Here is a 13,872-nt window from a genome sequence, read left to right on the forward strand (position 1 = left end):
TCCCTATTCAATAAATGGTGTTGGGAGAACTGGATGTCTACATGTAAAAGACTGAAACTGGACCCACATCTTTCCCCACTTACAAAAATTGATTCAAGATGGATAAAGGACTTAAATTTAAGGCATGAAACAATAAAAATCCTCAAAGAAAGCATAGGAAAAACACTGGAAGATATTGGCCTGGGGGAAGACTTCATGAAGAAGACCGCCATGGCAATTGCAACAACAAAAAAAATAAACAAATGGGACTTCATTAAACTGAAAAGCTTCTGTACAGCTAAGGAGACAATAACCAAAGCAAAGAGACAACCTACACAATGGGAAAGGATATTTGCATATTTTCAATCAGACAAAAGCTTGATAACTAGGATCTATAGAGAACTCAAATTAATCCACATGAAAAAAGCCAACAATCCCATATATCAATGGGCAAGAGACATGAATAGAACTTTCTCTAAAGATGACAGACGAATGGCTAACAAACACATGAAAAAATGTTCATCATCTCTATATATTAGAGAAATGCAAATCAAAACATCCCTGAGATATCATCTAACCCCAGTGAGAATGGCCCACATCACAAAATCTCAAAACGGCAGATGCTGGTGTGGATGTGGAGAGAAGGGAACACTTTTACACTGCTGGTGGGACTGCAAACTAGTACAACCTTTCTGGAAGGAAGTATGGAGAAACCTCAAAGCACTCAAGCTAGACCTCCCATTTGATCCTGCAATCCCATTACTGGGCATCTACCCAGAAGGAAAGAAATCCTTTTATCATAAGGACACTTGTACTAGACTGTTTCTTGCAGCTCAATTTACAATCGCCAAAATGTGAAACAGCCTAAATGCCCACCAACCCAGGAATGGATTAACAAGCTGTGGTATATGTATACCATGGAATACTATTCAGCAATTAAAAAAAATGGAGACTTTACATCCTTCGTATTAACCTGGATGGAGGTGGAAGACATTATTCTTAGTAAAGCATCACAAGAATGGAGAAGCATGAATCCTATGTACTCAATCTTGATATGAGGACAATTAATGACAAAAAAAAAAAAACACACACACACACATTGCTCAGCTTTATGCCCAGAGTAATTGATTCAGTAGGTCTGGATCAAGGCCCAGAGATTTTCTTTTATAAGAAATGCCCAGGTGATGCTGTTTGGTCGAGACCACACTTTGAGAATTACTACTGTATTCTTTTGGAAAAGGAACCAGATGATTAGAAAATAGCCTGGAATACCCCTTTGTCTTAACTTGAGCTACTCCTCCTAACAGGACTTCTTTCTGTATTTTAAGTCTTAAAGATGCATGGGATTCAATATGTTTGAAAGCACACAGGTGCACCTGCAATAAAGCAGGCAAATATTCATATTAAATGGTCATATTCATAATCCCAAAATAGAGGTAGTCATTTTGCAGTCATATACAAAAGTCCAGCATTTTGTTTTAACATTCTGGCCTTGGCTTTTGATCTGTCTCACCTTTTCTCTTTATTATAAATAGATATAAGTTACTATTTGATAAATTAATGAGAATCAAAAACCTGTTGTTTTTTCTTTTACAGCAATTACAAAATAAATTATAGAGTAAGTGAAATTAAAAATGTATATCAGAATAGATAATAAAATAACTTTAACCAGTTATATCACTTTTTTTTTTTTTTAGTCCTTAAAATGTCTTTTAAAACAGGGTCATAGTTATCTCTGTTTAAGAATTTGTTGTTGGCTACGTATGTTTGCTTTATTTGCAGAAGGGCAGGAGTTGAAGTAGTTAATAAGGTACTTAAAAAATGCCTTTGACGGGGCGGCGCCTGTGGCTCAGTCGGTAAGGCACCAGCCCCATATACCGAGGGTGGCGGGTTCAAACCCGGCCCCGGCCAAACTGCAACCCAAAAATAGCCGGGCGTTGTGGCGGGTGCCTGTAGTCCCAGCTACTTGGGAGGCTGAGGCAAGAGAATCGCTTAAGCCCAGGAGTTGGAGGTTGCTGTGAACTGTGTGAGGCCACGGCACTCTACCAAGGGCCATAAAGGGAGACCCTGTCTCTAAAAAAAAAAAAAAAAATGCCTTTGACGTCATATGTTTGTTAGCCAATTGTCTGTTTTCCTCAGAGATATGTCTGTTGCCCAGGGATAGATGGGATTGTTTGCTCTGTTTTTGTTGATTAGAGTTCTCTATAGACTTCATGGAACTTACAAATAGTAAGAGACCTTGTAAAACAACCAACCATTAGAGCAGAGATACTTTTTAGCACCTAATGAAAGATACTTGGAAGCCAGATGGTCCATGTCTGCCTGAGCCACTCTAAGCATCTCTTCCCCTTGGGGCTGCTGTATAAAAAAACAGAGGTCAGAGCACACCAAACACGAAGGCAGAGTTTCCTCCTTCATTAATTCATTCAACAAATATTTTTTTGCCTGACACCTATTATGAGCTATAAGTTTTACTAGGCACTAGAGAGATAATATTTACTAAGATGCAGGCCCCACCCTCCAAGAACTTCAAGGTCATTAAGGGGAGTCAGAGCAATTAGAGAGATAAGGTTTTGGGGAGAAAAGAAACAACTCTTTCTAAACTTGAAGATATCCTTCAAATGAAAGTTATAATTAAATGAACTCCTACCTTTAGCCTCTTATTATGTAGATAAAGCTCAAAAATGAGATGTCATGTGACTGACCTCAGTAAAAGTCATCAGTTATTTTCTGTTTCATAGTCCTGGGTAATAAGGAGACTTGAGTATTTGAAGTGCAAGTCTTTGATTTTGGCAGCATGCAAATATTGCCTGATTTCTTTCTCCTCTTAACCAACTCTGCGATTAGAATTAACAAATTTAACTTCATAGAAAATTAAAAGAATAAGGAGGGCCAGAAAGGCAAATTGCATTGAGGAGATTTAATAAATAAGATTAAGAATCCAGCACTACTACTGTATTAAGTCCAACTAACAGCTTATGCTATAAAATTAAGAAAAGGTGCACCTGAGGAGGTTGCGAGGTTTCTGTGCTGGGAACCCACATCCAGGTGAAATGCAGGCTCAGCCCGGTGCTGCTTGTTAACCTCATTCCCCAGAGCTTTCAGAGAGATCACAGGGTCACTCAAATGCTGCCACATCTTTTTTTAAACTGACCTCTCTCTGAACCTTAAGAAAACTTGAGGAGAGAATATATATGCCACAGCCAGGAGGGAAAGAAAGAGTTTCACTGCCACCTTCCATAATAAATCCACTTTGCTGTCTTGTGATTGCTTATTGCTTATTCCTGCCCTACCTTTGCTATCTTGTGATTGCTTATTCCTGCCCTGCAAACCCTAAGTCCAGGGAATCACTGGGAAAACATAACTTGTTTAGCCCAGTGCATCTCCCTCTTCTCCTGCTGGGCGGAGTAGTCCTGAAGCACATCACGCTAACAGCTCCCTGAGGCGGTCTGTCCCCCAGCACTTGACATCGTCCAACAGGAACTGAATTCAGTTGACTGAGCAGATACATTCTCGTTGTTGAACAGTGGTTCATTAGAGATGCAGGAATATGAACTAGCAGCCAAATGGGAAAGACAGAGTCGGACAGGGGAAAAGGCAGTATGTATAGAATGAAATTCTGAGCATAAAGCATCTCCTTTCTTCTCTTCCTGAATTACCCCTACTCTGTCCAGCCACCGTAGATGCAGCTAATAAGGCCTAGTTCCATTCCAGACAGGATTAACCTTGGGGAAGTTTGCTTTCTTACTGTACATTTGCAAAAGAGAGTTTCTTCAGAGGAAACAGCCTCTAAGAACGCCGTTCCTCAATCCCCATGTGATCCCCAAAATAAGGCACCTTATTTGGGCCTTAGTTTTACCCGCCTGTAAAAAAGAGAATGTTTAACTATGAGATTTCTGAATATTGTTCTTCTTCTGAAATTGTGAGGTTATAAAGACAAGAACCTTGTTAGCAATGCACAAAGTAAAGTAGTGTATTTGGTGTAGCTGGGAAAGAGAAACACTGTTCAAACTAGGAGAAAAAAATAAGACTTGAAGGTATAATTACACAGAAAAACATTTCAGAGAAATAGAAAAATCCAAAATTTTCTCTATATTTTCCACTTGAAACTACTTGGAGTGGATTATAAAATATAAGACAATCTTCCCCCACCCCTTGTGTTGTCCAGGCTGAAAAACACAACATATGTCAAAGGCATTTAGTTGTCGTGAAGCACAATGACAGATTCTTTCATTAGGATGGAAGACAGCTATTGGTGTTCAGTGTTTGAAACCAAGAAGTTAGGAGCTTGAATTTATAGCATGAACGTTATGCTATAAATGATTACTGGGATAAAGAAAATACATTGTCTATCTCTGAAAATGATCATGTAAGTTTTTGGAGAGGATCTCTGCTAAGAGAAATATAAAAAAGAAATGAAAAGCAGGTGGCACACTTAGAGCTGGAGTACGTCTTTTTGAAACAGGAAGGACCAGGTATTCTTTTCTTTCTAACCACACACCCCAGTGTCCATGCTAACACTGACGCAATGCAAAATGATTTAGGGCATTTCTGGGACTGTGCCCTACTGCTGGATTTACTAGGGGACTTTCACTGATTTCTCAACCACATGTTTTAAGCTGAACTAGCATTATAAGGTGAACTGGCATTATAAGGTGAATAGATTCTGGTCCAATAGAAGGATTGGAGAAGAAAGATCTTTTCCAAATAGAAGAAATAGCAAGAGTACAGGTAAGATTGTGTGAGAAATTGCTTCCAGCACTTTCCTAGTTGAAAGCCAGTTTGAAGAGTGAGCAAGTGCCATGTTCATGTTTGGGTTTTATGAAAACAACTCTGAGAACAGTTAAAAGGAATACTATGGATACTATGATAGAAGTCAGAGATGACTTTCACGTTTCTGCCTTAAATAGTTGGAGGCTATTAACTAAATCAGACAAAATGCGAAGGGAAATAAATAAATTACCCTTTGGCAGGTAATGAGTTTTGTTTTTGATGTGCTGCGATTGAGGTATGTGTGGGCCATTGATACCAGTGTTTCAGGTTCTTGGTCTCGGTGATTTGAAGAATGAATCCAGGATCAGTGGTAAGACAGGGCGTATTCACAGAAACAAAAATTATAACTTACAAAAAAACCAAAGCTCCTGGCACAGAGAACCCAGAAGGGGAACAAGCTCTCCTGCTCCCTTTTCGAGGTCTGTTCTCAGATTCTCTGCTCAGGGGTTTATATAGTGGTAGGGGGTTGTTTTGCTGGAACTCAATGTTGACTTTTAGGGCATGGGTCTTCTCAGTTACAGCCAGTTGTCCAATCAGCAGCAAGGTGCCAGAATTCTCAGGCCCTGGAAGCTCACATGGAGGAGATAGCAAGGCATCATCCATGAAATTGACCAGCCAGAAGTGGGGTGGGTTGCAGAGGGAGGAGACAGCAAGGCACCAGTGTCTCCCCACAGGTATCCAGCCCTTCTAGCAAGCTGGTTCCTCCTGCCACAGCAGCATCAACACCACCAGGGCTAAGGCAGCAGGTGGTGGCGCCACTTGTCCTGCATCACCATCAAAGTGGAAGAGTCTAGCAGGCCCTTTGGCATACAGACATGCTGTTCAGGCATGCTGCTAAGACCACAGTGGGTGGGGCCACATCTATGGTGCATCTTAGAATGGGTACAGGCGATTGCACTAATGTACAGAGCTATGATTTAACAAGAAAAAAAAAAGAAAAAAAAAGACCACAGATAACGGACTGGGGGCCATTAGCACATGGGTGGTAGTGGAAGCCATAGGTGTGCACGTGATTGCTCAAGGAGAATATAGAATACAAAGAAGACTAGAAAAGGAAAAACTGAAGGACTAAAGCTGAAGGGATGCACAGAGGAAGAAAAGTCAACCAAAGAGACAGATAAATCATGGGCAGCTATAGAAGCAATGAAATAGCTTGAGAAGGAAGCAGCCGCATGATACTGGGTCCTTTGTTTATGTGGCATCCTTCTTGAATTTCTCTTATTTGTACTACATCTTGCTTTAATTTTTTTACTTCCCAAAGTGAGCTTTAGCCCATCCTCTTCTTTTTAGTAGTAAACAAGTTTGGGTAATAACTAAAGATGGCAATAGTAGGAAACTCAATTTCTGAAGGCTCAGAGGAAGACTGACTTATATTTCAATTTCAGAGAGTATTTCCAATTGTCCTTCACATGAATTTCTCTCTGCTTGATATAATACGTCTATATATTATTAAATTTTTGTGGGTTCTTTTTGACAACTTATAAACATGCAATTAGCAAACAATGTAAAACCTTCTAAAATGCTTGGTAAAGTATGTGTTGATCCTTCCCTTTAATTACAAAAATAAATGCTGCTAACACATCGGTGTGTCCATTTTCTGTGTTTATTTATAATACAAGCTATTTTATAATATTGATTAACACTATTTTAAGAACCAACCAGATAAAAAGAAAAGTTTAAGTTTGTATTGTGAGAACAAGTATTAAAAATAAGTTATCTCGATCTAATTATTTTTCTTTTGCCCCCAGACTTGCTCACAAGCTTAGACCCAAGCTATAACTAATTGAATGCATACAGAAAAAAAATAAAAATAAAATTTGAAAGTTGGAATTTTGAACTTTAAGTTGCAAATTAGCATCCAGGAAAAATAGGCCTATCCACTCCAGAGAAATTTGAAAGGGCTTGATCCAATTACTTTGAATTCTAAAGTTGGGAAAACATGAAAATACCCTCAAACAAGGGACAGCACGATACTCAAAACTTAATTTTTAACTGCAATTAAATTATTTTGCTGGACCTATTTATAAGAATAAATATACTTAAAGATTGAAATATATTTTGAAGCAACCCATATTTTCAACTACTATATAACATGTTGAGCTTTCTAAATTAGGAAATTATCATGTTCCGGGGAATATTTTTGTCATGCTTTGCATCCCATTGCTGTAACCAACAAAGGCTTTGCTATCCAGTTCTTACTTGTATGCATGCCCTGCATTTCAATGAATTTTTTCATATATGTGAATCCTCCTTGGTTTTTTTATAGATTCCTAAATGTTTGCATTTGATTGCAAAAGAATAGTAAAAGAGTATGTCTGTATTGTCCCACGTTACCAGATAATGATCACAATTCTTATCAAAAAAACAAAGGCTTGTTTGGTCAAAATTCCAAGGTAATACTGCTTATGGTCTCTCTCTCTGCAGCTAGATCCAGAAGCCAGTAATATTCTAAAAGAACTTCAAGTTAAACTCAACGGGGTCCTGGATGAGCTCAGTGTCACTTATGGTGAAAGGTAAGTGGCCTCAGTGGTAATTATCAAACTGTGTTGGGTTTCAGCTCATAAATTCATGCCTTCACTTCTATCTCTGTCTTCTAGATGGCTGGATAAATCCATTTAACTCTCAATCTGAGCATTATTTTCTCTGAAAAGTCTTTTATGACCCCATCATCTAATAGTGGTATCTTGCTATGCACTCCCTGCAACTCTGTGCATCCTTCTGCTGAGTGGTGTTTACCACACTGTGCTCTGAGTTTTGTTTTATTTGCCTCCTTCCTTCACTTCTCTATATCCTCCTACAGGCCAAAAACTATCTCTTATATAATTGCAATTCTAATGTTTAGAACTTAGAAGTTTGCTACTGAAAGAATAAAGAGAAGGAAGGAAGGAGGGAGAAAAATTTTACATTCACAAGAAGTCTGAGTTGTGTTCATGCCATACATATCAACATGGTTGCACTTTAGAATAACTGAGCACCTGACCCTAAACCAAATAAAGTCAGAATTCTTGGTCTTAGGGCATAGAAATCTTAAGGCAACTACCCCATGGGCAGGAGTTTGGGAACCACTGATTTATGGTTACTTATTTTTCTGTGGAATGGTCCCAAAGAAGGAGATGTTCACCTTCTTTCAAAATCAACTTCATTTTGGTCCTTTAGGAAAAAAGCTTTCATCTCAGCATCACATGTTAAAATAGATAGGAAAGCTAATGCATCTTTGAAGACGTTCATTAATTTAATAACAAATTTGCTTAAAATATGAGTTCAATAAATGTTGCTGTATTATTTTAAACTATGTGCTCAGTGCTCAAATGAGACTATGAAGATCACTCTTATGGTGGGGGTTATCTCTTTGAACGCTACCTATCACTTATTGTTCTGTTTTAGAAAGTTACACAATTAATAAATGTTTAGTGCAGTGATTTTCAACTGTTGTGCTGTGGCACACTGGTGTGCATGAGAGGATCTTAGGAGGGCTGCAAAAATTTTTAAAGATCATTAATTAAATTATTTTTGAAAGGAATTCAAAGCACAGTAAGTATATTCTTCTTTTTAGTCTTTTTTTAAACAACATAATTTAAATATACCACAGAAGTTGAACTATAGGTTCAAGTGTCCTGTGAGATAAAAAAGGTTGAAAAATACTGATTCGGTGATTAGTTATATGCTACTTATCTACCATTTTTAACTCAGAAAAACTAGAAGGAAAAATACTATGGAAGCCTCCTTTTTTCTCTCAGATACAGGAATGAAGCTGTCTTTGTTATCAGAGGTGGGTCCATAACTCCCTTATGCCAAGTCCATTGTCTCTCTGGAGTCTATCTTCTCCACACAGGTGCTAAGCCAGAGAAGCCTTGCCGTACTGAGTTGAGGGGGGGTTGCTCTGTCTCTGCTCTGTGTTGTTGTGTGTATCTGACTTGGATGATCCTGCCTCCTTTCAATGGTGATGAGAAACATGAAGTTTCTGCTTCCTGAGACTGAAGAGGCAGATATTCTTCCAGAGATGTGGGGCTCACTGACTCTGACATGGGGGGACACTTAGTGACAGGCCTTTGCTCGGCCATTGAAGCCTTGCCTCTCTTTTTTCTAGTTGAGAATTGATCTGTGGTTAGCAGAAAATGTGTTGCCTTCAGCTCAGCAGGCAATATAAGAGATTATTTAGCAAAGTTAGGGGGAGAAAAAGTGGACCAGGAATAGCTAGAGGTGTTTAGAACTTTATAGGAAATGAGACGACTAAACAGGATAGAAACTAGAAGATAAAGTACATTTAAATGACTGTAAAATATCCAAATCATCTTGATGAACGAGTGCTTTTTATTTTGTTTGGGGGAGGGAATATTCAGGTTGCAAAGGCTGAAATAAGAATTCTGGACAAATTTTAATTATGAAAGAAGGAGTGATGCCCTTAGGAGGGCACTTGAGGTGCTTTATTCATATGAAGTCAGCGATTTTAGCCTAGATACTAAAACCCAGGGCTATCCAGGACACATTCCTTCGTTATTTTTTAAGTACAGGAAAACACATAGTACTTGGTTCAGTTAGGGTTATTAGGATGATTGGAATAAACAGGCCACGTTATGCTTTCCTTATAAAAAGAATAAGGATTGTATCCTTATTACTATAGCTTTATTTCTCACACTATCAGTCAGGCCGACGTCACATTCTTAGAGTAGCTCATGAAAAGTCCACAGTGATCAGTGTGATTGTGCTGTGAAGTCAAACTGGGTGATTTAAGTCTGAACACACCCTTCCTAGGGCTTTAAAATCAAGTAAATAAATAATTGTACAAATCCATATGATCTTATGTTATTAAAACCCACAATTAGACAATTCTGCTACTTGCAGCTATTAGGATATCTTTGCAGTAAGCTAGGGATGAGCCAAACCCATGTTTGAACTCATGTCCCTGGGTTCCTGACATGTTCATGGGCCCCCAACTAGGAGCAGACACTGAGTAACAACACTTCAGTGATAGCTGAATCATGTTCTCAAAGATGGTCTTAAAACTTCCAAAACTTGTGCTAACTGAGTTTCTCCTAACACACATATTTTACTGTTTTATTTATTTATTTTACTATATTCCTTTTACTGATACTGTTTGTACCAGGGACTGGCTGGATTAAGTAAACAAAGAATTCAGAAATACTTTATGAGAATTATTCTGGAAGTGTTTGGCAACTTGGGTGCTCCCAAAATCTGTCATTATTTATTGGTGCTATTTTTATTCAAGCCAAGTAATACTTTTTTAACCAAAAAAAAAAAAAAATAGATAGCAAAAGACTTTGAAGATTGAAAAAAATAGATAGAAAAAGAAATTGAAAGAGACAAAGACTTTTTAGGTGAGGTGCAGGCATTAGTTTGCTCCAGATTAATACAAAAAGGGAATATTATTTGCTACCATGCACTGAGAACCCTTCCTTCATAGACCTCATCCCACACCCAGAGCTGGCTTCTGGTTGGAATTTACAAGGAGTCTGTTTAGGAAAACTACTTTTCACATAACTGAAATATAAATGCCATGCCTTTTGTTTTTTTTTATGTCCCTGCCCCAATGCATTGAAAAAGTAAGCAGCTATTTTAAAGGTGATTATTATTATAGGCTGCTGGATCACTGGATGACCCAATGGTCATAAATATTTTATTTTAAAAAGGTACATTTAATTTGGTGGGATCTCACCTAACATGTACAATGCAAGGGTACGCTTTAAAATATTTAAGAGCAAATTATAAATGTCTTACCACAAAAAATAAGTAACTGAGGTGATGGTTATGTTAATCAGTTTGATTTAAGAATTCTACATTATATATCAAATCATCAAATTGTACCCCATGAATGTATACGGTTATGCTTTAAAAAAATTAAATTAAAAAAAAGGTACATTTAGCTATAATTTCCCATTGTATGATGACTTTAGTGGCAACTTCGGGATATTTTTCCAATGTTGTTTGCCCTACTTCCTTGTTGCCCCAAGTATCTACTACCTTTAACTCCAACACAAACTCTACCCCCTTCCCCACTTTGCCCTCCATCCCTGCTGCTGCCCTCCCTTGCAACCACTACCTCGCAGAAGTCCAAGGGCAGCTCCAGCCAGTTGAAAGCCAAATAGTATAGATTTAGATTCTCCTGTATGAGAGCTTGGAAGAGAATGTTCCATTGAAGCAGATAAATATGCAGACAGCCATAAAATGAGCCACATCCACAGGGGCCAGAGAAAATCCAAAGATCATGGAACCAAATACAAGTAATGTCCAGAAAGGCAAGAATGGTGTTGTCAACAGTAAAGGAAGCCAAAGAGAAAGCAGAAGCTAAATATGGAGACAGGTCAAACATGGTGGCAGAAGTAGATTCACGCCTTGAATAAATGCTCAAAATTATAGACCAATATATTGATAAATTTGCAATTAAAAGGCCCAGGAACAATAAAAGTGCCCAAGTTGTGAAAATCTAAAATATATTGAGGATTTCCCAGTTTAGGTGGAAAAACAAAAAAGTAGAAGAATAAAATACTTAACAGGATAACCAAAGTATTTCCACAATGTAAATGCTAAAATAAAAGGTCTCATATGTGCTATTAAGAACCAGAAGATGTGCCCGATTTGTCATTGATGTACTCGGCAACGACATTGATAATTGGTGCACAGTAGTTATTTATTATTTGTAGAATGTAGGCATGTATGAATGAATAAACAAATCTGTGTATTCTGTTAATTCATAACGAAGCATTATGTAGTGATGATTCCTAAACTTCTGTATAAAAGTTGATGAATTCATGCATTTGGATAACTTCTTAGATGACATTAAATGTATAATCATTGTATGAAGAGGAAGGAGAAGAACGGAACTGACTTGACTGCAGTGTGAAAATGAACTTTCTTCACCTTCTCATTATCATCCAGTGATTTGACCATTTTTCAAGCTTTCCTTTATCTCAGTTCATTTAAGTGTTTTTCTCTTGTCTGCCTGCATGTGTGTTATAATTATTCCTATTGTTGGAAACTACATAATAATTGGATAAGAGATGTCAGGTAGGAGAAACTCATCAGACTTGCAAGAGGAAAGGCTACATAGGCAGTTGAATAAAACAGTCTGGCATTTGGGGTAAAAATCAGGTCTGTAGGGAGGTGCCTGTGGCTCAAAGGAGTAGGACGCCAGCCCCATACGCCAGAGGTGGCAGGTTCAAACCCAGCCCTGGCCAAAAACTGCAAAAAAAAAAAAATCACGTCTATAGATATAAATTTGGGAACCATCAATAGACAGTATGGAAGCCAGGGGACTAGATGTGATTGCCAAGGAAGTGACTGCTAGTAGACAACTGAAGTGGTCCAAGGGTCAAGCCCAAAGTATCACAATGCAGGACAGCCAGATAAAATACAGAATGCCCAGTGTATAGAATTTCCTATAACCAATTAATAATTTTTAGTATAATTTGTCCCAAATATTACATGGACATATGTGTATTTAAAAATATTCACTCTGTGAAACTGCAGGGTAACTAGGTGTCCTGTGTTGTTATTTGATAAATCTAGCAACTCTACTCCAATGATTAGAGGTCAGGTAATTGGGAAGGAACAGCCAGTAATGTTGGGAAAAAAGCCAAGAAGGTGTAAAGTCACAGAAGCCAAATGAAAAAGGTGTATCCAGATGTCAAGTGTCTTTCCAGAGCAGCCATTTTCCCAAACGGCGCTCAGAGGAGCATCTCAGCTGTTACTGTCCGAGATAGGGGTTGAGTGAACCCCAATTCATACTGATTTAACTTGAAGAACAATACCTTAACTGTTTAACATACAGGGGCTCCCAGTGAGCTTTCATTTTGTAGCAAAATCATTTGCCGCAGAACAATGAGTTTGAAAACAAATGAGCCAGTGAATTCACTCCGTTTAAAACAGGTCAGATGCCTCCACGTAGAATTGAAGGGGACTCAGGCAAAATGTTTATTTTTATTCCTGAATTTATATTCTTTCCTTTTAGTTTCCAGCTTATAATTGAAGAGTGTATAAAACAGATGAGTTTTGAACTGAATCAAATGAGAGCAAATGGAAACACCACTAATAAGAACAGTGCAGCAATGGATGCAGAAATCGTGTTAAGACCACTTATGGATTTTTTGGACAAAACGTAAGTTGTTTGCAAATTTTTCTCTTTACTTAATGTCCTAAATTTGACTGAGAAGGCTTTAAGGGGACAAAAATAAATGTCTTTCTCTGCATAAGTTAGCTTTGAAAAGATTGCTGTGGAAATAAACACATTCTTTAAAAAACAACACACTTTTAATTCACTAGTAGATGGTAAAAAATCAGGAATGATGTTGTCTAGGAAAGGAAAAAATGAACAGATATAAATATGGATAACTAAGGAGATTGCTGGTATGAGGAGATTGCTGGTATGAGAGAGAGATTTAGGATCACAATCCTCAGATAGCGTATTGTTTTGCATCCTTGTGGATAAAGAAAAAGACTAAGCTGAGTCCAGAGTATCTCATTTCATGTCAGAAACCTGCTGAAGAAGAGCCACAAATGGGACTAGAATTAATTCAGTTCAGAGGCAAGCAGGCTGCTGCCTGACTCAGCCTTTGATAGCTATTATTTGAGTGCCCATATATGTCAAACTTACTCTGGTCACTAGGTAGGGATGACTAGATCCCAAGTCTCTGATGGCATGGAGAGGACAGTAGTGGTGGAAGTGGGTAGAAATGGAGGTCTCTGTGTCTAAGATAGTGTTCCTAACCAGGAAGTTTGGTTGGTTCATTTGTTCATTCGTTTGTTTGTTTTTTGAACAAAGTCTCACTTTGTCGCTCTTGGTGGAATGCCATGACATCACAGGTCATGGCAACCTCAAATTCTTGGGCTCAAGCAATTCTCTTGCCTCAGCCTCCCGAGTAGCTGGAACTATAGGCGCCCACCACAATGCCTGGCTATTTTTAGAGATGGGGTCTCGCTCTGGCTCAGGTTGGTCTCCAACCTGTGAGACTACCTGTGAGACTGCATCCACCCACTTCGGCCTCCCAGAGTGCTAGTTTTGTTTGCTTTTTAACGTCTTAAAAATTCTAACTTAGTACGTTTAGGAGAGAGTCAGGTTCCTGTATTTTAAAATGTATTCACAATGGGGAATCATTGATCTAATGG

General features: G+C 38.2%; 1 protein-coding gene across 2 annotated transcripts in view; it reads left to right on the forward strand.

Annotated features, from left to right (window-relative positions):
• UNC13C (unc-13 homolog C) overlaps window positions 1-13,872 on the forward strand; it is a 578,086-nt gene that overhangs the window by 468,476 nt on the left and 95,738 nt on the right. For both annotated transcript variants that reach the window (XM_053595673.1, XM_053595672.1), the window contains 2 exons: window positions 7,177-7,265; window positions 12,719-12,865. In XM_053595673.1, coding sequence (XP_053451648.1) covers window positions 7,177-7,265; window positions 12,719-12,865 — 236 coding nt within the window. The remainder of the gene's footprint in view (window positions 1-7,176; window positions 7,266-12,718; window positions 12,866-13,872) is intronic.

This window comes from Nycticebus coucang, chromosome 6 (genome assembly GCF_027406575.1).
Source record: "Nycticebus coucang isolate mNycCou1 chromosome 6, mNycCou1.pri, whole genome shotgun sequence".
NCBI lineage: Eukaryota > Metazoa > Chordata > Mammalia > Primates > Lorisidae > Nycticebus > Nycticebus coucang.